At 36.3% G+C, this 23,510-nt stretch overlaps 1 protein-coding gene across 2 annotated transcripts in view; it reads right to left on the bottom strand.

The window, feature by feature from the left end:
- Positions 1-548: 548 nt before the first annotated feature.
- DMGDH (dimethylglycine dehydrogenase) overlaps positions 549-23,510 on the bottom strand; it is a 40,886-nt gene continuing 17,924 nt past the window's right edge. For both annotated transcript variants that reach the window (XM_048291970.1, XM_048291971.1), the window contains exons 7-16: positions 22,830-23,028; positions 19,295-19,464; positions 18,965-19,118; positions 17,923-18,088; positions 15,293-15,423; positions 13,666-13,883; positions 12,625-12,782; positions 11,469-11,528; positions 1,977-2,111; positions 549-1,308 (exon numbers count right to left, since the gene is read on the bottom strand). In XM_048291970.1, coding sequence (XP_048147927.1) covers positions 1,093-1,308; positions 1,977-2,111; positions 11,469-11,528; positions 12,625-12,782; positions 13,666-13,883; positions 15,293-15,423; positions 17,923-18,088; positions 18,965-19,118; positions 19,295-19,464; positions 22,830-23,028 — 1,607 coding nt within the window. In that variant the 3' untranslated portion in view covers positions 549-1,092. The remainder of the gene's footprint in view (positions 1,309-1,976; positions 2,112-11,468; positions 11,529-12,624; positions 12,783-13,665; positions 13,884-15,292; positions 15,424-17,922; positions 18,089-18,964; positions 19,119-19,294; positions 19,465-22,829; positions 23,029-23,510) is intronic.

The following is a 23,510-nucleotide window of genomic DNA, read 5'->3' as shown; positions in this document are numbered from 1 at the left end:
CATACTTTGAAAACATTTATCTATAGCTTAAAGGAGAGCATTACTAAGTTGGAAATTTTAACATTGTTATTCAGAAGAATTGTTGAGCATATTATTGAATTCCAGAGGACTGTTTTATTAATTTAGTGTGTTCCCATCATACACACTCCCAATCCTGCTTACTTGGGTTATTGAATATTTAACACTCAATAAAGCTCCTTTGCTCTGACTTTAATTGTATTTTTTCATTGTTAATATTTCTGTGTAATAATATATGGCTCTTACTGTTGCTTCAATCTATAATTACCAGTAAAGAAAAAGTGACCGTCTTTGGCATCAGTCTAGCTCTTTAGATTTAATACAGTAAATCTGTAATTTAAGCTTTGTTCAGAAATCAAATGATAACCTACTGTTTGTTGTAGGATATTACATGTAATCTGCCAGAGGATTTATGTAAAGCAGTGAAAAATGGGCTTCCTACAACTCTTTCATTGAGAAGAACTAGATTTTGGTCTTCTGTGAGAATTTCTGCCAGGCTGACATGCAGAGAAAAAATGCCAGGAATTCAGTTTGCCTTTAATAATGCCTTTATTATTTTAATGGTGGGATGTCTTTCAATTCTTTATGAAGCAGTCTGTGTAGAACTAGTAATATGATTTTATGTTAAGTTTGCTATTCATGTTGTAAAGTAGGCAGGATAAGCTACTTTACCTCGAGGGCAGGCAAAGGAGGAACTGTTAGAGTGAGGGAGGGGGAGTAATTTGCTATTGGACACTATCAAGAGCACCTTTCTCGTATGGATTAATGCAGATCTGACAGCCAATGTGGGAGCAAGCCAAATCAATGATGTACTCATTCTCTGCCACTTTCTGCTCACAAGTGCTTGCTGCTGGGAAACAGAGCACACAGTGGTTCATAACTCTGCTCAGCTCTCTAATGTGAACAGCGCATACAAGGAAGTAGGACGTAACGCCGTGGAATTTCTCACTCATGTATGGCATTGAAGATCTTGTATTTAGTAATTTGCAAATCTAAGTAGTTTAATTATCGTAATTTTATGCATATTAATGGTACTATTTTCTACTGCACAATTTTCTGTATCTTCATCTGTGTTTATATTTTGGGACTTTCACCCTTTCTCTGAAGGCGCATTCTCGTTGGTTCAGTCAGCACCAGTGGCTCTTGTATAATGGTTGCTGGATAATTTTTACCTAAAAGTTCAACTTCCAATTTCTGTCCAACTTTGCTGAGTTCCATGGGAACATATGCAAAAGCTAGACTCTGCTGAGCTCCGTAACTGAAACATCCAGATGTGGTATTGCCAATAACCTGAAAAAAACCCCAAACCAATTGTATTTATTTTCAAGACACAGCAAGATTTTCTGAAAATTAAACCCCAACCAACAACCCAAACAACTAGACGTCTCACATTTTGTTTATACACTTCAGATATCAAGCAAGTTTCAGGTGTGTCGTGCAGTTCATAATATTCTCAACAGAGAATAACACCACCTGAAACTGGGAATATTTTGCTCCTTGAAAAAATAGCCTATTCTTTTTATGTTCAGTTAAGTTGTCACTGAAACATATACAATACACTTGCATATGTTTATTATCTATAACAATGTAACTGCTAGTGACTATTTCAACACATTATCTGTGCTGAGGTGTGGAGCCCCAAACTTTACTATTGTTTCATTTACTTTAGGTATTGAAAGTGTTCTTAGGACAATGGTGAACTTGCAGAAAAGAGAACGGATGACAATACTTTGTCTCTGTTCCAACCCTAGTTTCAGAGACTCGATATCATTTCACATCTTCTCTGTAGGTATTTAGGTAGTCTTTACTTTTGCTTGAAGATTAGAGTGGTTATCATAGCTTCAAATAGTTCTGTGCCAGTAAAATAGAAATAACGCATTCACACTTGAAACACAAAGATTCTGTTCATGGAGAATTAAGACTGATTTTTTGTAACATGAACTACAGTCCTTCCTTGCCTTGCCATTGTGCCACACACTTTCGTTTCCCTCTGGATCAACATTATCTGTTTCCAGGATGAGATATACCAGTCGTCGTTTGAGCCCCTTTTCTTTAATCTGCTTCAGTGCTTGTTTTCCTGTAAAGTCTGCTGCCTGAAATAATACAAGATAATGATGATATATGTTTATTTGGGTTCTCCAAAATTTTTAGAGATATAAATATCTAAATGTATCTCAATGTATTTGCCTGTCACTTAAGTATTTTGTATGAAATACAGATGAAATCAAATCTTTGGCAGATAGTATATCTTGTATCTTGGTATTTTTATACTGGTATATCTTGGTAACTTTATTCATATATTAGTTTTCCTAGATCTCAGCCTTTAATATCCATAATTCCAACGTAGTAGAAACATGTTTGTAGTGAGCTGTGTTACAAGACTACCTGCTCAGTTAGGGTTGTAAGCCAGAAGATTGTGCATCATTTCAGTGACTATGACAAGAAATGAATTCCAATACTCAGGTCCTACAGCCTGGGCCTTGCTCTGTCAACTCACTGCCTTTTGGTGCCATCATCAACTTATGACAGTAACCTGTCAGTATTCCATTTTGGTGTCTCTGCCAGGCTGCACAGCTGGCAGTTTACTCCATATTCTTGTTTTAAGGTAGGTATGGTGTTTTCCCATATCTACCATTTTGTGGGATAATGCAGCATGTTTTGTAAAGAATACTACTATTGTTTGGAGTTCCCTTTTTCAGCCTGCTTAGAAAGGTACAAGCAGATTCTCATTCAGAGTCTTCTTTTCCAGAAGAAGACTGCACAAATGTATGACAAGTATGGAGGTAGTCATTGGCAATTCTCTGAACCTTCAAGGGTATGTAGGACAGTATTTACTGTATCTGATCCCATTGAGCTGATTCCACTAGCCTGATTCTATCACAGACTCATTTAGGTTGGAAAGGATCTCTAAGCTCTTTGACCAATCACTGCCTTGTCAACTACAGCATAGCACTAAGTGTCATGTCCAGTTGTTTCTTGAACATCTCCAGGGATGGTGAGTCCATCACCTCCCTGGACAGGCCCTTCCAATGCTTAACAACCCTTTCTATGAAGAAATTCTTCATAATGTCCATTTTTGCTACTATGGCATAGATCAGACAGAACAAAAGAACTGTATTCAGCTAAATTACCAGACACCCACCAGCCTGCCCCATGGGCAGAAACATAACAGAAATTACAAAGTCCTCTAGCTTTTCAGCTTTTGCTTCACTATCAGCGAAAGCCATCTTAAGGCAGTTGATCTTAGGTCTGAAGCAGTTATTATATTAATTTGATGAGTGTTTAAGGGAAAATAAATGAAATATTGTTAAAGTCTTCAAAAATACTGTTTCTGTTCCTTAATGTCAATAAAGAATTATTGCATTGTGAGAATTACAAGCAACATGTACATGGAATAGATATTATACAGTTAGTTCACGTGTTCTTGTAGTTCTTCAGGTTCACATAAATCTGTTTGTAGGCTCAGAAGAAATTACTGAAGTGATGAAGAGATTTTGCACCATGAAAGGCTAGGCTCTGTAAGCAGTTGTGAAAAGCAGCTTATGAATCAGTTAAGGAGCAGTTAGTCTGAAAATAAAGGTGATTCAACTGGGGATAAAGCAGATACTGTACATAAGGATCAGAGCTGGCACCCTTTGGGGAAAGAAGGCATGAAACACAGCTCAGATCAGAAAAAAAACTGTGAGGATTCATTTTAGAATATAATGTCAAGATGCTGCACAAAATATAAAGGAAAGATCTCAAACCAGACAATAACCATCTACTGGTAGTTCCCTCTCACTTTTCTACTACATGATATCAGCAACTGTAGGATACCTACAATTAGAAGTGCAAATAAGACTGTATACCACAGCATGACTCACAGACTAAAATGCTTTGCATAACAAAGAGAAATACCAAGAAGGAAACATTCCACAGGGATACTTAGCACTGAATCAATTCCTTCCTATTCATGCAAATGTAATATCAGGTATTTACCCGCATAGAACACAACTTGTGAGGAACTAAACACAAGTATTCAAACGCAACTTTATATATCCTAGGTATGGAAACCACTAGAGCAAGCAGCTAGCAGGCTTTAGAATATGTCTAAATGTGGACATTTTTTGCCTGTTGGTTACAGATACAAAATTAAATTCTTTCCCAATTAATTTTAACTGGGCTGAGCTTTTGGCCACCTGGATTAAACCACTACATAGCTATTATGCTAACTGAAGATGCATACGGGGATTTAATGTAAAGGGCTTGTTCTTTGCTATTTTCTATTCATTGAAGTTAAGAATATTCTAGTCTTATTAGAATGATGGCTTGGAAAAATAACCAGGATGTAACCTAGAATTCAAACTCATCAAAATATACACCTCTCATATATATATATATATATAGTTATAGTTACAGTTATAGTTAGTTATAGTTATAGTTATATTCACTGCAAAAATGTGTGGATCTACATGTATAGATACATAAACACGTATACATACATACTGGAACACTGTGTGAATGTGCTTAAAAATGTATGTTTGAAAATATATGTGTATATATAACGCACGACTGCAAAAAAAGGGCATCTATAGATATAGATATAGATAGATAGATATAGATATAGATAAATATATATCTATATATAGATATCTATAGATAGAGATACATATCTATATCTATAGATATGTATAGATATCTATAGATAGAGATATCTCTATCTATTTATATATATATATTTATATTTAAATATTTAAAGCACCTTCTTAAATTCCAACAATAGGAATGCAACTAATTCAGTTTACTTCTTTTATAGTTCTTGGGTACCCATGTCAATTGCACACCAATATATTTCCACCATTATTCATTTTTTCTTTTTAAGTGTATGTGCATTCCAGTCAAGACAGGATTTGGAAGCTGACGCATTCAACCTCAGTCTGGCTATTTTGGTAACGACTGCTTCCTCTTTCTAGGAGAAAAACAGTCAGTTTGCATATTGCTTCCATTTGTTTTATTTTGTCATGCAAAATATAATGCAAAAAAATCGTATTTAAACCAGTATAATCCAATAAATGAATATATATTAAAAGAAACATCGTATTTAAACCAGTATAATCCAATAAATGAATATATATTAAAAGAAACAAAACCAAAACAAACCCAAAAACGAGAAGAAAAAGAGGAGAAATAAATGAAAACACTAAACAATTCCAACCTTGAACAAATACAAAATTTAAAGCTGCTCTTCACTGTCAGAGTTTAAAAAAAAAAGACTTGACATGTAGGAAAAATGTAAAATGTTTATACTAGTTGAAGTAAAGACAGTCCTACAAAGCTAAGCTTAAAATACAGAAGACATTCCATTGTCTTGGCATGAGTTCCCAAAACATTAAGTTTTGGCAGATGTAATGGTTTTCACATAAAATAACAGTTCTTAGACACCAAAGATAAAGACAATATCTACTGCTTAGCTTCATTTTATTTGAGTGCAGCTCACCAGATAAAAAGATGGGCTGTTCCTTTTTACTTGTGTGTTAGATAACACACGTATTAAAATGGAAAATCCTATCACAAAGACAAATCAGCTAAATTTTTAAAATAGCACATAGCTAAAGGTATACCACTGATTTTCATCTATTAACATGCTGTATATATGTATTTTCCTTACCCTTCTTATCAGGTTTTACTTCGTGTTAGTTGCCATGTGTTTGATAGCACAAGATAAACCCACTGTTTTTTAAAAAGAGTTTAGAGGACAATAACCAATGAGGAGACTTTTTTCACAGTGAAATACCTGGAAGAGTTTAACTTACTGTGTTTCAAATATACCTGGCTTTCAATGGCACCCCAATCCTAATTCCAATCCTCTGTAAAAACCTCTTCTAGTTAAGGGAAGCAAAGGCATAGAAATGATCTACAGACCTGTCAAAAAATTTTAGACTGTGCCGTTTATCAGAATAAAGTCGAAGTATCTAAAAAGAAATATGCTGTATTTGTTCAACAGCAACTTGCAGTGAAGACATACAACTCTCTCAACAAGGAACAGTTGTAATTTATTCAGTATACCACTTAGGACTATGGGCATAGAACCAAATTATGAACACAGAGTCACCCAACTGAGTAAGGCAGCACAGCTGCTGTGATCTGCTATAACCATAACGTTACAACACACTGGAGACAGCCTCTATACAGTATTTTGAAAATTTTCTTAGCTAGATGCTTTTTAATTATTTCAGGGTAACACTCCAAATTATATCTGCCTCACCAGCCTGACAAATGAAGACAATTTTTCTTCTCAGACAGCAAATATTTGACAAGTTTCTTTTTCTGTAGAAAATCAAAGCTACAGCTTACACAGCACAAAAGAGTTTTGTAAGGGAGATGGCCAGTCTGTATGTATGGCACCTGCACCAATGCATCTTTCATTCAATCTACCTAAGCCTTTCTTGTATGCAGTCAGCTGTAGGAAATTGGTATGATACAAACAACTGATGAATTACTGAATTATTTTGGCTCAAAATCCCTATCTTAGTGCGTGCTTATTCCTTTACATGGCCCAATAAGCAGACAGGGAGTCACCTAGATGTGCATTTTATACATATAACAAAATCTTTGCAGACCCTTTCTAACATGTTTCCTCAGCTGTAAATTTATGGAATAAATCTTCTGGTTTTTGACCCTCTGGACACCAAATGAAGTAATGATAGAATATGGTTCCACTCCTAAACTTAAATTTGAATGGGGACAGGATTTAGGTGGAAAAGTACACTCAATTAATATGTTATAGGCATAATAAATGGGGATTGAAAGTGGGAGGGGGAAATACTATGCCCCATCCCAAATTTCCTATCCATCACTCCATCCTTTTTCCTATCCATATCCCTTCTTCAGTAAAGCCTCTGTTCTTTCTTCCTCCTCTTCCCTTTCTTGTGTGGAGTAAAGCTGGCATGAAACACAACCTTATTCCAGGTTATGGAGTGGGGTCAGTGACCACTGTTGTAGTCATTCCTCTCAGAACGAAGGGATGCAAGCTGGAGAAGTGAAGCAAGGGCAGACAATGGCAATCAGGGGGAGATACAGGCATTCTTGAAGCTGAGGCTGTTCCACACCAAGACCATGGGAACACGAGTTGGACTTAAACAACTGAGGGACAGTTTTGGCAGAGTGGCCAGGACGGAAACAAATGACTAGAAAGTGGAGGGCATAAAACTGTAAGTCTAAACCTGATATCAAAGGAATAAAAGGGTGGAGACACATCCTTAGAACTGCTCATCCTAGTTTCCTGATAGATAATATCTTACGTATTGTTATGTTGGAGGTTAGGTCAATACTCAAGGACTGGATCTTGTCATTCACTCACCTATAAGAAGCTGACAGGCGTGACAAAACTTCTATTCATAATGCATACCAAAGCAATTAAATTCTCATGTGTCTAACAGGTGCCATAGTAAAAACCACCGATGTCAAGGTGAGAAAAAGAGGTAGCACTTGTAGCCTGAGAGGTGTGCTTTCAAAAGGACATTCAGGCAGTTACTGAGCAGGGTTGGAGGAGATGAAACGCAATTAGTGATAAGTGTACAAGGAAAGGAGAAAAGAAAAAAAAAATATTCTGTATATAGAAAAATCTGGAAAGAAGTTTGGAACTGAGAACAAAAAACCTGCCCCGGTACATGAAGAGGCCTGAGGCAAAGAAACACTGCCTTGGCAAGCAGTAGTTTCTCCTGGTGGAAACAAACGAAATATGGGTTAAGTACTCGGATCCTGGCCTATAAGAGCACCCTAGAGCAGAGTTCCAAAGGCTTTCCTTCATCTACTGCACTCCCTTCCCAAGCCTCGGTGCTGTTCCCAAGTCTCTGCTGCTGCAGAGAGTGTGACCAGGAGATGGCAGTCTTGGATATAGCAACACAAGCACAAACCCACAAACAGCCAACTGCGGACTTTGAGCTCTTCAGGAATGTTGTCATTATTGGATTCACAAGAAAAATCCTTCTGAAAAGAATTAATTTCTGTGAGCTGGTATGAAGGCCTTTAACATCAAGTTTCACAGGGTTTCTGGTCCATTGCAGTCAGGAGGAAAATAAGGCTGTTTTAAGCATTCAGAGGTGATATGCTACATCTTTGAGCACTCAAAAACCTGAGAAAGTGCAAATGTGCAGAACAGTATTCTTGGATATGGACCAAAAAGAATTGCATATTTTCTTCTTAAAAGATATTCTGTGTATTTCCTGGCACAGTAACTAACATTAGGACTCTATTGAATATTTAGTAGCAGAGTGCTTATTAATGAGATGAGGCTATCTAACAACTTATCTAACTTACTAAATGTAATTGAACAGCCAGAAGAAAGACAACAGATATTTTTAAAAATCCCATTGCTAAACTGGACAGGATTTTGTTGGGAAGTTATGAAAGCATTTTATACTCTAAATTATAAATTAATCCTGTTAGTGTCCCTCCACTTTAGTTTAACTGCAGCCCATCCTGATCATCTGTGCAGGAAGCAACTAACACTAACATTAGTGAAAAGGGATTATCAAGCAGAGTCTAGAGGAAACCACCTAGAACAATGCCTCAGACTTACTGACAAAATGAAAGTTGCCACAGAAACCCTGCTGAAATGGATTTACTTATTGCCATGTCATAATTTAATACCCTGTGAGGAAAAATAAAGTCAGCTTAAGCTTTTAAGTTTTTCCTATGATACATCACAAAAAAATTACTAGTCTTTTTGTACATGAAGATGATCTATATACCAAGCTTTCTAAACACAGAGACTACCAGGATTTTATGGGGACTTTACATTGCTTCATATATATTCCCCAGATATTTGAATGTCCTCTTGTAGAAATTAAAATTCTTTTTGATCGTATTACCTTCACTGGCATCTGGCTCTTCATTCATTTTAATCTGTTTAGAAAGTGTTTTCATTTTCTGTGACATACCACTCGAGATTCACTGATGCTGAAGTCTTTTCACAACAGTTTTGTGAGCTATTTCAGCTGTTTGTTGCACAGTAAGAAGCACTCTAGTAATTAACTCAACAGTGCCTTTTGGTTCTAATTTACACAGAAATCAGCACTTTCCCCAGCTGGGGGCGCATGCTTAAAGGAATGATCCTTGAGAGGAGCCGAACAGACCAAAATGTCAAAAAGAAGTATTTAAGTATATGTTGCTTGTAGTTTTTATCTCGTTTGCCCCTTTTTGAGGGGAAAGTTTCCACAACAATAGAAACAGATAACAAAGGAATATTTTGCTTGTGTTCAGTCACGGCGGCCTGTAAAGAATGGTGCAACAAAACCAGAGGCATGGAACTGGGACTCAAACTGCCAAGAAGCAGAGTAAATAATCTCACACTGCTTTTCATGCTGCAGTGTTTAGAGTGCTTCCAATAGCTGAATTAGCTCAGGTACCTCTGAAGCGTCAACATACAGTCACAACTGCGCTCATCTGAGTCAATAAAAAAACATTGATTATTTCCTTTTTCACATTAGTTTAGCAAAACTGGCAAATGTTTCAGGCTGACACCCTGCATTTCTGCAGGAGATTCATTCATGCCCATTTGTCTACAATGTGAGTATCTGCTCTGGAGAACTGCTCCAACCCTGCATTTCAACCATGAGGAGAAGTGTGCAGAGCAGTAAAGAATCAAGTGCTTCCTGCACATTAATGCCTTCATATGATCTGCATGGACATCTTGGCAAGCAACAGCTTTCCCTCCTTATGGCTGCTTTCCTATTTACACTAAAGGAAAGGGGGGGAAAAAAAAAGGAAAACAAACAGATGTATCAAAAGGAAGTGGAAAGAAAAACAAGTAATAGTAACATTTTTTCTTTTATCTCGATTCCCTGCAATCCTGCTAATCTCTCCTCAAAATGAAAAGGCCTTGATTGGTAAACGCAGCTTAATCCTAATCTATAAAATTCTGCATTTCCCTTGCATGTGTCACTTCCTCTGATTAAGGCAAAACTGTACTACCCAGTAGAGAGAGCTGTAACTCCACTACATGTAGGAAGTGCCATTGACATCCTTGGGAGCACCCTGCCTCACTCCTGCATAGGTTGAAGAAATTTACCTTCTATAGACAGGTTCAACAGTGAGAGGAAAACCACCTTCCTGGGACTGTCCTGTTATGGTTGGTGAAGTTGTCTCATAATATAAAAGCATCCTTTTAAGTTTAACATGCTTCCATAATTCTTTCCTATGCAAAGTTTAGGATTTGCTTTTTATGTGGAGCTGTAACTTAAAGTTTGGGATTCTTATCAGTTCTACAGCGCCTCCACATAACATGGCAAAAATATCAAGGACTATTTATTATCTAATTTATTACCATTTCAGGTATAAAAGAAGCAAAAATAATAACAGTTTGTCACTGTATCACATTACAACATTGTCAAGTTTAAATGTTTTGCAAACATATTTTCTTCTTCATCTCGCTCATATACTTTAATTTACAGATTAAAAATTGAAGCAAAAGATTAAGTCAGAAATAACCCATCACTTAGGGTACCTCACTTGAAATCTCTAGGACCAGAATTTTCATGATAGAAATTTCAGATCCATTGTGCAGCCAACTGCTGTTTGAGTTGATGGAGATAGCAGCAGATGGCTTTAGATCCGCACAGGACATGATTTCATCATATTTCATGGAAAGGTCTCTATTTGACAGAGTTTAGACATTTGGTTTGTGATTCATTTGGACCAGGAAAGAGAAATACAAGCAATTTATTGTATCTATTGGACTAAAACAGAATTTGAATTCCTAAAATATTAATACAAGAAAAGTGAGCTTGCTGATCAAAGGAGATAGAGTAACATCTTTCTTTTCTTTTTTACTGCACAGTTAAATTCAACTAGCTCCATTCTCTAGCCTTCAAATCAGGAGAAAACAAGTTATGAGCAGAGGACCTCTTCAAAAATTCCAAGAACAACTAATTATTCTTTTAACCAATATACTAGTTTAACTTATATTTAACTTACTGTTATCAGTTGTCCCTAGCAGTTCTAAAAATTATAGTTTTTTCAGTAATTGTTGTACCAGAGTGGTAGCCAGGGAAAAAAATCCTAGAGATATCTGCTTTAACAAGAACAAACAGGTAGAATATTTTCACAATATGAACAGGTTCATTCAACTTGTGTATATATATATGTACATATAAATATATATATATACTATACGTTTAAAAAAGTACATGACTAAAATTTCTCTCTGAAAATAAATCACAAAGAGTTATTTATCACATAAACAACATTTAGCATTTGCAACTTCTTGATCTAATGTATAATTTTGTTAGCAAGAAACATGGGGAAAGATTTTTTAAAACAAGTTGGTACTTATAAAGTAATTATAATTATAGTTGTGTCATTCATTTACTAAATCTATTTTGTTTTCCAGCTAATGGCATTTTTCATGTTCAAACACTTAAAGAATAAGCTTGGACATAATAGAGCATTTTGAAAATAATAAGACATACCTTGTTTAGCTTTACAAAATATTCCAGTCCAGCTTCCAAGGGATTAGTGTCACAGTTCATCTGTTAAAAGATACAAATTCACCATCCATACATGATGGACCATCATAGCTCTTGGCTTGGGGGGTTTATTTATTCATTTTATACATCCTTCTATTTACTCCTGTGTCAAAGTCTTCCACTATGCACAACTTCTGTCTGAATACCCTGCAAGCTTCCAATATGGGATTCAGTGTATCTACTATCACGCTCAATGTAACATATGGATGTGTAAACCAGTCATCTAAGTTTCCATATGGAAAGTAAACACATTTCAGTAAGAAATAGGATTTTTCATCAAAGCAGAATGGAACCTCAGAAGACTGAGTAACTGAGGTATGCACACCATTTACAATACAGCCGAGTGGCTTAGCTGGAGAGGGAAATAAAACACAAAGCAAATTTCATTCACCACCTTCCCACGAGGTACAGGGAGAATAATTCGTTAGGCAGCACTTGAAGAAAGAATGAAAATAATTAGCACATGGCAAACCAAAAGGACCCCTAAATTCCCACCATTTCAACCTCTTGAGTTCTTTCATTTCCAAAGGAAAAGTTTCATGTAAAATGAAATTATACTGATTTCCCCCAAAATTCTCTAGGCCCCCTGAGTAATTCTTTATTATGAGTGAGCAAATTCTGCAGGAACAAGGTAATGGGAAATGAAAAAGTTCCAAATACATTTTGAAGCAAAAAGAATTTGCCTCTCATGACATAGTTATTACAGAAATAAAACATTTTGAGAACCTGTCAGCCAAACCTTTGATTTTAAAACACTAGAGCTCAGCAAAACACTCATAATTTTGTTATACACAAGAGGGAAAACCATCCGTGAATCAAAATAAGTGTTTCTTTGCCAGCAATGCAATGGGCTACACCAGTTGTCTTTAGAAAATCACCAGTAAAAATTATAGCAGCTTTTCCTGCTTGAGGAAAATTTTCTTTTAATGCTAAACTGAGAAACTGGTACAAATAACAGCTATGCTAACTATGACTAAAAGCTGCATAGTCACAAGAAAATAAAAAAATTAAATAAACAACCCCACTAACACAACACTCGCCCCCTTCAAAAAAACCCCAAACCTCCAGAAAGAATAATAAGGAAGTTCTATTTCCTGACCTCTGCTCCCCAGGCTCGGAAACCTTTTTCCAGCCTTAAAGCATTTAGAGCATATGTTCCAAAGTTATCAATTCCCTCTTTTTGGCCAGCTTCCATGATTGCACTGTAAAGAGGTACAGAATCTTCCTTTCTATGGTAGAGCTCCCAGCCCAATTCACCTGTTACACAAACAAGATTATTATTTTTATCAGCTCAGTTAAATGATCCTAATAAATACACTCCTTTCCTTGGTCAAAAGTGAGAGTCAATGCTGTCTTAATTCACACTGTAGAGTCAATTCTATCATATAGCAAATCTAATTCCCAGCAAGAACTACCAGAGGATTTGTTCCCTACATTTAAGCAGTGGTACTATTATTCAAATTTAAACTGTTAACTGAAAACTGTGGGTAAAAAAACCATCAAAATAACTGATAAGAAAAGGTCATGTAACAAAGTCACAATGATAAATTAAGGACATTATAAACAGATGATGACTTGGCAAGTGAACAGCAAATGTAACTGAATGTAAATAAGAATGAGTGTATTGTAACATATTTAGCACAACAGAAAGAGAATATGAATTACGAAGACTTCAGCTGCTTCAGAATGCTCTGAATTCAGTCTATTACACTCCAAATGGATGTAAAAAGAAATAAAAGTAAAAAGTAACTGGGAAAGCCAAACATTAAGCACTACAGCATTACATTTTCAAGGCACATTACAAACACTAATATACAGTAAACCAAAACCAATTCTTGACGCTGGTTTTGCAGCAAATACCGAAGAGGTTATCAGAACTGGCCTTTTGTTTTGCAAAATCAATATTTACACTATAGGGTATTTCTAGAGAAAAAGGTCTTGGGAAAACTCAGCACAGACCCTGACCATATCACATTTGAAAATCAATGTACTGTGATTCCACCCATACTTATATGTAAAGTGTAACAAACCTACTTCTTATGAATACATGATGAGACTTAGATTTCAACATAATTTTAGTGACATTTACTATTTTATTCATTGTCTCTTTTCTTAAGTGTATGTTTTTTCTATTGCTTACCTGTGTAAGATATCCTAATGGCAGTAACAGCAATATTGGAAAGTTTCAGATGTCTACACTGGAGAAACTTAAACGAAGTGTCACTGAGATCTTCATTTGTCAGTTTCTGGAGGACCTGTCGTGCATACGGACCTGCTACACTAAGTACTCCCATCTCATCTGTCATGTTTTCTATTTCAACTTTGTATCCATCTCTTGTTACTTTCTCTTCTATCCATCTGAACATAAAACACAACACCGATGTTACACTTCTTTTGAAAAAAATGAATTTAGTAAGATTTTACTAGGAGTTATTTATTGTTAGTGTTCATTTCCCCAGCAGCTCCCAGTCCCACACTCTCAAAACCAAAAAAACTATGTGCTACATTAGATAGACAAATCCAACCTTGATGTTAAAAAGAGTTTTCTGGTGAGACACTGATACAGGAACACAGGCATCTGAGATACAGCCAGGAAAGAACAGCATTTAAATGGGTAGAACAGTATTTTTAAGGTAAGAGAAATAAGTGATCTCCTACAATGACGACTGATTTGGTTTTGGATCCAGAATCTGTTAATAAAATCTCAAGATACAAAAAGAGTAAGGAATAAACACGATGAACATAGGAAGTCTCTAAATAAATTGCTGTGACAACAGAAATGTACAAGCAGGTTTGTTCCTTCCTGAATACAACATTTAAAGTATTGGCAGGAAGTTCAGTTTGGATTTAATCCAAAACAACAGCTGCAAATTATCTTTCAGGAAGCTCAGAAAATAAATAAAATGGGTATATTTAAAAATCTTACAGAGTACTACATTGTTAAGCAGTATTATAAGATCTCAGGCCTAGCGAGTACCAAACAGGACTGCCGAAAATCTGTAGAATTAAATACATTAGATCTGGCTCTGCCATTTGTTTCCTGAATGTGGCAATGTTCCTACTGATTACTGTGAGGCTGCTATGAAACAGTACATTATTCTTTGCCAGTTAGGGTAGTGAATTTCAGTCTTTAATGTGTTGATTCATTTTGATTAACTGATTTGCCAGCAGCCTCCAGTAAAGATGAGCACTAGAAATGTCAATTCCAATGCTCATCTATGAAAAGTTATTTTGTGAAGTCATCCTGCAACTGCTTCTACTTTTTTCTTTCTTTCTGTTGTTTCACTCTGTGACCCCAGAGCCCAAAGCAGAAGACAGTACCACAGTATCACAAAGACTGCACTGCCTGTCTGTATGGGCCAGGTCAGTGCCTCTGGGGTCATCCCTGTTAAGAGCCAATTTTCTTTTTTTTGCGTAAGAGAACGCACTAGAAAGGAACAGCCGTGCTGTGTTACATCATACAATGCCAAAGACAAACAGGTTCAACAACAAAACAAGAACTACCTCCAACAAAGTATATTACATAACTGTTAGCAAGTTCTCCATCTTTTTACATCAGCGATAATCCAATATCCAAGTGCTTATACTTCGGAATTCAAGTCAACCAACTTTCTAAGAAACTAAAATCAATAAAGAAGTAGAATTCTCGTGAACTTTGTGAAAAAGTTGTTGAGTAATGATTGAGAATTTGGAACTCAGTAAAAATGTTTCTGTACTAATGTGACTGTATAGCACTATGTACTTACTGCATTAAAAAATACACTAACCTCAGATCATGGAGTTCTGACCCTGACCCAGTTACAAGCATGAATTCTGCAGGATACAGTTGAGACACGGTTAGCTCAGCATAAACTTTTCCTCTGGGTGTTAACATATGGCTTATATTTGTGGAACCCACCTACAGAGTAAAATTTGTGATTATTAAGAATGCAAAATAAAACCTTTGAATTCTTAAACGTCATTAAATACACGGTTATTTTTCTTTATTTGAAAAAACAATTTTTTAATGTTTGCTCTGCTATGCCAGAATAGGAGTGGAGAGATACACAGCTGGCCAATCTTAAGCTTTAGAGTAGAAACTTCACTTCTTCCTTTATAGAAAAACGGAAATTTTAAAAATAAGATAAATCAAGACCTTTATAAATATTTCTTAATTATGCATTACACAAGGCAGTCTTAGGCTACATTTGTTTTCAGAATGCATTTGTTTTCAGAATGCATTTTCAATTCAAATTCAATCAACTTTAGTTTGTTTCCTTCATCTAAATAAAAAATTCTCCATGTAATTGACATGAATATTCTTTTTCAATCCTGTCAATAAGGTTTTCAGGTCCCAAGAAAATAAAATACGCTTTTCCCCTTACTATAAAGGGAGAAATACTGAGCTGGCTTATGCTTTTGTGGCCCTGATTTATATATGCTTTTCTATTTTTTGTAGTTGCTGACTATGAATCTATATCTCTGCACATTTGAATCAGAGACAAAAGTCCCAAGAGACAAAATTTCAGGTAACAGTTACTTAGCAGTGACCATAAAACACACACATGTTCATACATATATCATCCATAGAAACAGAAATATGAATGTGCCATGGCTGTTGTGCTGGCCTGGTTTCAGATGCAGAATTTAGTCTCTTTTATTTCATTTTACTTTCACAGAACCTTGTCAATAACCCTGTCAGTGGCCAGATTCCATACAATGAACAGAGACCTGAAAAATATTTCTGATATTAAGATTATTTTTCAGGTCTTACTACATTAATGAATTATGCCATAGTTACTGGCATATTACAGGCATATAGTTGAATTTTCAGGACCTGATGCTGGTCACACTCAGTCCAGTTGCAATACAAGTATATCTCTGGTAACTCCACTGGATTATTTTATGATGGAGGCAAGCATGAATGGTACTAAAAATCAGGCAGCTTAAATAACAACTGTTACGAAGGCTGGATTTTTAAATGGACTCATAAACTGCACCTTCTGCTTTGCCCCCTAACTTTCCCTTACCATAGCTGATTAAACTCCATAGAAAGCACTTGGCTGTTCTCATAATTTCCTATTTAATCTGGATTTCCCTGTACCACATAAATATATTCAGCAAGTGTTATCCATGTCCACTGATTACGCAGTTACTCTGCCTCTACCCCAAGCTAGACTGAAGACAAACTTTCAATTTACATTGTTATCACAAAATTAATACAGTAAAAAATGACTACATGGCAATTCAAGTTCTTCTTTCTCCTAGGATATCAATCTTGTGCCTTCCCATTCAGTTGACTTTAACCTTTCAGAAGAGCTTCTCTATCTTCAAAACTACAGTCTCAGTGTACTTGTTGTTTCCCTATGTTTTCTCTCTTTGGTGTCTGAAGCAACAAAAACCATCACCTACTGCAAGTACTTAGAGAAATTCTGTGCTGAAACGACCAACCCCAAGTCATCCTGGAACTGCAGGGTCACTTCAGAAAGGAACAATCTACTTGCTGGAGGTGTATCTCTAAAGTTAGACACTACAGAAGAGTGGTTCACAAAGCAGGAAATAAAAAGAACTCATGGAGCCCTACCAAAACTTTAAGACCAAGAATGAGAAACCCGGGGTAGTTTGTCATGGTATGCCATTTTTGAGAACAGGATCATACTCTGAGGATCTAGGAACAGCCGTCTCGTGAAGAAACGATACATGTGAGGTGAAAGCAGAATCTCCTGAATATTTGCAACCCTGCCTGCACCAGGCAGCCAGCTGTAAAGCAGAGTCAATATGAGTGCAGGAAAACAATAGGTTGCATTTAAAAAAAGCCAACATAGCTGCTCCCTTGGGAATTCATTCAGCTATGGTCAGAGCCCCTTCCACTGTTCTGCTCTGCTGCTCGAGCTGCCACAATTTAGGCAGGCAGCTGCCAAGCTATTCTACTGTAAAAAAATTCCATGTAAGATTCACTTGTACTTTTTAGGAGAAGATTTGAAACACAGGAGGTTGTCTGAGCATAAGGAAACATTTTTTTACTATAAAGTGGCTAAGCATAGGAACCAGTTGCCCAGTTAACTCAAAAGCCATCTGAACAAACTCCTAGCAACGAGCTCCATGTGATGCTTGTCCAACAGCGGGTTGGACGAGATGATATCCAGAGGTCCCTTCGAACCTCATCCATTCTGATTCAATGATCTCTGCCAAAAGGTACTTCTGTGTATAAACTACTACTAGGTACTAGGTAGTACCCTAGTATAAACTCCACTTGTGTGCTCTTAACTGAGTGCAATACGTCTGACACAAACTTCTCCAAAGGATCTGTGTATTTGGTATCTGAGATATACGGGAATAATATTATGCTTCATTTTCCATATCTGAAACAGATCTTGTCTAAGTTCTAGATTACAACAGTTACCACTGTCCCATTTACCTTTGGAACAACATTTGCAAATAGATGATCAAGTAGCTTAACAGAATCTGTGCCTTTTACTTTAAACTTGCCAAATGGTGACAGGTCAATCACACCAACTTTTTCCATAACCTGTTTATATTCACGACCCACAGGGTCAAACCAATTTGTGCGCCGAAAACTGGGTCTGAAACAGAGCATTTAGACACATAAAACACAATTTAGAAATTTTGTGCTCTTTTCAGCAAAATGTAGTCTTCAGTTTTTTCAGTTTAATAATCATCCAAAAGAGATAGACTTTCTAATTGGAGGTACCTTACCCAATATTTTCCTTAGTTTAACACAGCTTAATAATTAAAATCCTTTAACAACACAGAAAGATATGGGTTGATATTATATCAGCCACTTTGTATAATAAACTGAACTGTTCAAGTGTTAGAATAAGTCTGTCATGAGTAAATTTAAGCATACTTTGTTGATGAATCATTTATATAAGTTTAAGGTCTCAAAGGCTTTATTTCTGAACAGAAAAATGTGTCTCTTTATTCCTTTATGAGCCTCATTTAGATTAGGCTCCAATATCCCCATAGAAAATATTTATTTGCTGGAAACTCCCTGATGCAGGCAGGGTGGGCAGACATAGAGAAGGGAAAAAAATACCAAAAGAAGATAGGGCTCCTCCTCACCAGACACTTACACAGAGAAGAATGAACTTTTTCAAGAAAATATTATACTGTGCTGCTGGTCAAATAGTAAGAGATGGAGAAAAACACACGTTTATAATGAACAAGTTGTTTTCCAAGCTCTTCCTTGAGCTAGGTTGCTTCCTGGTATCTCAAACCTAGAACAGTTACAAGATACCTTCATGTGTGTTTTGAAATGTCTGCATTATCAGAATAAAATGTATTCTAAACAATGGAAAAAGCAAGAATGGAACATCAATCTAATAGATACCTGTTCCTGAAATTAATGATAAATGCATGCTTCTCATTTAATTTAAATTGCCTGCCTATTGCTATCATGCAAATTTTTCAGGGGAGAAAAAAAGTAGTCTTTCATTTACTTGTATCCAGTCTCATCTCCAGGTTTGTAGAACCAATGAGGTTGCTCCCATCCTGCATGAAATCCCATTGAACATTTTGACTTTAGCAAATCGTACAGCCCACTGGTTCTCTCTGTTGGTCTCCCAGCAAATCTTTCTTCTTTAGGGTAACCAACTAGAGTGAGAAAAAAACAAAACAAAACAAAACAAAACAAAAATCACCAAAAGCTATAGCATACTAAGATCATCATCCAAGATAGAAAACACATCTATAAACAGAGTAATCTAGATAGAGGCTTTGCTGCAATTCATCTTCAGGACATAAATGTATTTAAAAATATATCTTCTTACCAATGTTATTAAAGCCATAAGATTCTCTTGCTTTGGCTGCTGTGTATTCTGTAGTGGTCCACTTTCCATAGCGGTTTGGATCTACTTCTATCAGGTCAAATGGAGGTTCCCCCTCAAGGATCCAGTCACTGAGGTACTTTCCTATACCACCAGCATGTATAATGCCATACCTTAAAGACAGGAAAAAATCCTGCACTGACAAGTCTTTTATGTTTTGCTTTTTAAAATCAGTACTAACATATACTACTAACATGGACCTCAAAGTATTTTAAATTTTAAAAGCTTTTTTAAAAATTTGCTCTGTTTTGTCTTATTTTCAAAGATTAAATACTGTATTAGTGGATATTTCTACATCTCCACTATCAGCAGCAGAATGTCATTGGTAATGTACAGCAGTTGCAGTTTAATGACAAATAATCATTACTACCAAATGATTTAAAACTTTTTTTGATACATCTATGATACCACCATGTCTTCAAAAAAAATTGCCAAAATATCTTTCCATCTAGGAGATGTGAAAATTAATTCTTAGTTGTTTGTGAAATGCTCCCATGAGCACAACAGAAAAATCCTTGAAGAAACAGTTGTTCCAAATCAAGTTTATATTAACATGCAGCAATTAAACCATACACACTCATGCAGAATAATGAAGCTAAAACCAACTTAAATTCCTGGTCATCAACTTTGCAATCTGAATTCTATTTCTTCAGTTAAAATAGGCAAGGACCTCACCAAGAAAAAAAAAAGAAGTAATCATTTAATTCTAATGCATATGCATAAGAAGAATGAATCCGTAATATCAATGATATTACTTTGACAGGGTATCGTATCCATTATTTAATTATTTATCTAAATAAAATAGAAACATAAAAAATTGAGTACATGAAATAATTCTGCCAACTACAGTCACTACAGTGCAGTTCAGCACAAATCTTCAGACTCAGCGCAAACTTCTGTCAGTGCAGTGGATGCAGGAAGGATGAGTGTTTGTAAACTGCCACTACAGAAGAGTTAGCTGTTGCTGGTGTTAATTCAATTAAGCAACTTTTAGTTATTCATGGGTGTAAGTTTTGGTACCATGAAAGCTTATGATGCCTTCAAGTACAGCTCCAGAAGAAATCTTAGCCAGTTCAAGTCTGCCTGCGCCCTTCACTGCAGCCAAAAGCAAAGGAGAACAGCAAAGAGATCGCTGCGTGATTGTGAGTAGTGACAAACCAAACACAATGAGGACTTCTAGCTTCAGCTGAGGACTGCTGAGCTGATGACAGGGTAACCCCAGGAGCAAGAGAGTGCAGGGGAGGCTGCCCAGCTACTACAGGTACAGCCCTGCTACTGGACTGAGAGGTCTCTGCATTCTGCAGAGTTTTGCAGCACTGACTGAGCAACCCATTGATTTTGGTGCTCTTAGCTGGGCCTACATTATCAAAGATTTTACATTACACAGGGTGCCCAAATCCCTCTTTACCTCTGATAAGAGGGAGCTGATTGTGTAAATACAACCACTGCAATTCTGCTGCACAAGAATGAAATATGTTTTTCAGGGATAGGATATTACAAGTAGCTGTAAAGAGTGATACAGTGTAGGAATCTCAGCCTTTTTATGAAGTAGAGAAAATTTCCTTAATGAACATGTACTGTTTTTCTCCAGTTTTTCTTCTCTCCTTTCGATCCTTGACAGACTAACTTCCCATTGTCCCTGTCACATTCCTGCGTCTTACTTATGAGTCGTTGCTTCTTATCCACTTTCAAGTCATTCCATTCCTATTCCTTCTTACCCACTTTCAAGTCATTCCGTTCCTATTCCTAGGAAATCTGAGTTTCGGCACACTGTGGTCCCTTTTCTGGAGTCTTCGTCCCGGGTTATGGAATGGTTTCACTGCTTTGAATTAAAGTTTTCTGAATAAAATCCTAGACTACTCTTGTTAATATTTTCAAAGCTATAAGTAACTAAAAATGAGAAGCATTGAGCAACCTTAATAATAAATAGCACTACAAACTCTGCGAACTATACTTAACTTCTTTGCATGTTAAAATGCCTAGCAAGCTGCTAATTTTAGATAATAAAAATCCTCTAATCTAAAAGCACTAAGTCCTCTGTCACAATGTCCCTGCTAGTTGACTGTGAGATAAGGATTTGCTAATGCACACAAAAAATTACAACACTGGTAGAAACACTGCAGTGACCCAGAAGCATAGAACAGAGAGTCAAAAGTCCCTGAAAAGCAGACAAAGTAATCCAATGACAGCCACATAATTGTGACCTGTGTCTAAACATTTCGAGATTAATCAAACTCCCAGAACAAGTTGTTTAAAGAAAATTAAACATGTAACACTAGTCTTCAGTTTTTTTATACATGGAATTTGATTCTGCTCCCACTGACACCAACAAAGAAAAACATGCTCCAAAGTCTAGCCACAGAGCAACGAACTTAAACAGTCTTTTTGGTGAACAAGGTCTAGGCAAACCGCTTTTGTAACTATAAGTTCTGCAAATGTTACTGAAAGATAACATTATTTTTTTTTTAAATCCAAGCAGCAAAGGTGAATACCTTTCACAATGAATCATTGCAAAATTACCAAGCTTTTTTATTTTGAGGGCCTCAGAAAGCACGTTAGTGATACTGCCTTATCTTATGATCTGAGGGTTTGTTTGGTTTGGAATGAAAGAAAACTGGAAAGAGCTGAGCTGGATTTTGAACAGCAAATTAGGCAATTGGAAAAACAATGTACACAGAATGTGTTCAATAACGTGCTTGGAATTGTATTTGGTTCATTCTATCCATCCTGAATCAATGGTCAAACTAAGACAATTAAAGAGATGTGGGTGTTTCACCACTGACTCCAGTGTAGCCATAATAAATACGATGTAAATCACGTTCAAGAAAAACACCATACCAGGTGGGAGAACGACATCAGTAAACCAGTTATTTCTATTGTTGCACTGCCCTCTTTACTTGCTTTCCTCCGATACTCTGCAATGTAATTTTTCTGCTCTACTTTCAACAGTCAGATACACTGGATTTGTATCACTAGAGCAGTCAGTCACATGCTATGCTGGAATGTCTTCTATTTGATACACTTTCAAGTCTTCACACAAAACTCTATATTGCACATTCATTTTTGTCCCACTTCAGTGAAACCAGTTTTACATGCAACAAACAACTGTTAAATACAGTGTAATTCAAAGCAAGAAGTAAAATTAACTGGAAAGTATACTTTCAAACTCAGTACTTTTGTGACTTCAAGTTGCTGCACAGACAGTACAAAGTACTACCATTTCTTGTTGCTTCAAAAAATGTCACAGATATTGGCCTCCAGATTAAGAGGAGGAAACAAAAAATTACTGAGACTAGTGAAGTAAGAGAGAAGGATGAGCTTACATGATACAGGTTGTGGTTATTAAGACTAGTTCCAATTACATTTAACAAAAAATATGTGCAAAACAACTCCCAAGCCCATAAAAATGCACAAAGCTTGAGCTGACTACCATTTTAACAATATGACAGACAAAAGTTGTTGCAAAGAACTTACTCACCCAAAACCAATAGCTACCCAGTAATTTCTGACACCCTGATGTGGTCCCACCATAGGAAGAATGTCTGGAGAATAGGTGATAGGACCTGCAATTGTGTTTATGATGTCCGCTTTTCTCAAAATGGGGACCATTTCCATAGCAGCCTCAATATGCTCCATTATTCTGTCTAAATCAGACTCAAAGAGTTCTTTTCCAAAACCTGCACAAATATTTGACTCTTATTATATATACTTACTCACACAGAGAACACATACATTTTCAATACAGTTATGGTATCTATATATACATAAAAGTTTTATGGGAATAATCAGTGCATATGTTCAGGCCTTTGCCATCCTACACAGGAAAAATGGTGTGCATTAAGCCCTAGTTACCTGCAGGATCAAGTTTATTTGTCACTGCAATTATACTATCCTTTATACATATTTGTTTAACCCTAAGGTCATGACAATTCAACAATGAAGTAGAAAGGAAGTGAAGACACATAGAAGCTTTCTTCTACATTAATAAGGCCCATGTATTTTTCTCAATATGCCAATAATTTGACGAGGGGAAAAAAGATAACTTCCTGTATCTGCTTATGATTTCCATGAAACCATATGAATTTCTGGGTATATTTCACCCCTCAGTCTGGGCTCTAAGCATGGTTGACCATTCTGATTATTCTGTAGAGGCACTTGA

Source organism: Corvus hawaiiensis, chromosome Z (assembly GCF_020740725.1).
Source record: "Corvus hawaiiensis isolate bCorHaw1 chromosome Z, bCorHaw1.pri.cur, whole genome shotgun sequence".
NCBI lineage: Eukaryota > Metazoa > Chordata > Aves > Passeriformes > Corvidae > Corvus > Corvus hawaiiensis.
Note: the sequence above shows the minus strand (reverse complement) of the source record. Positions and strands in the feature narration are given on the sequence as shown.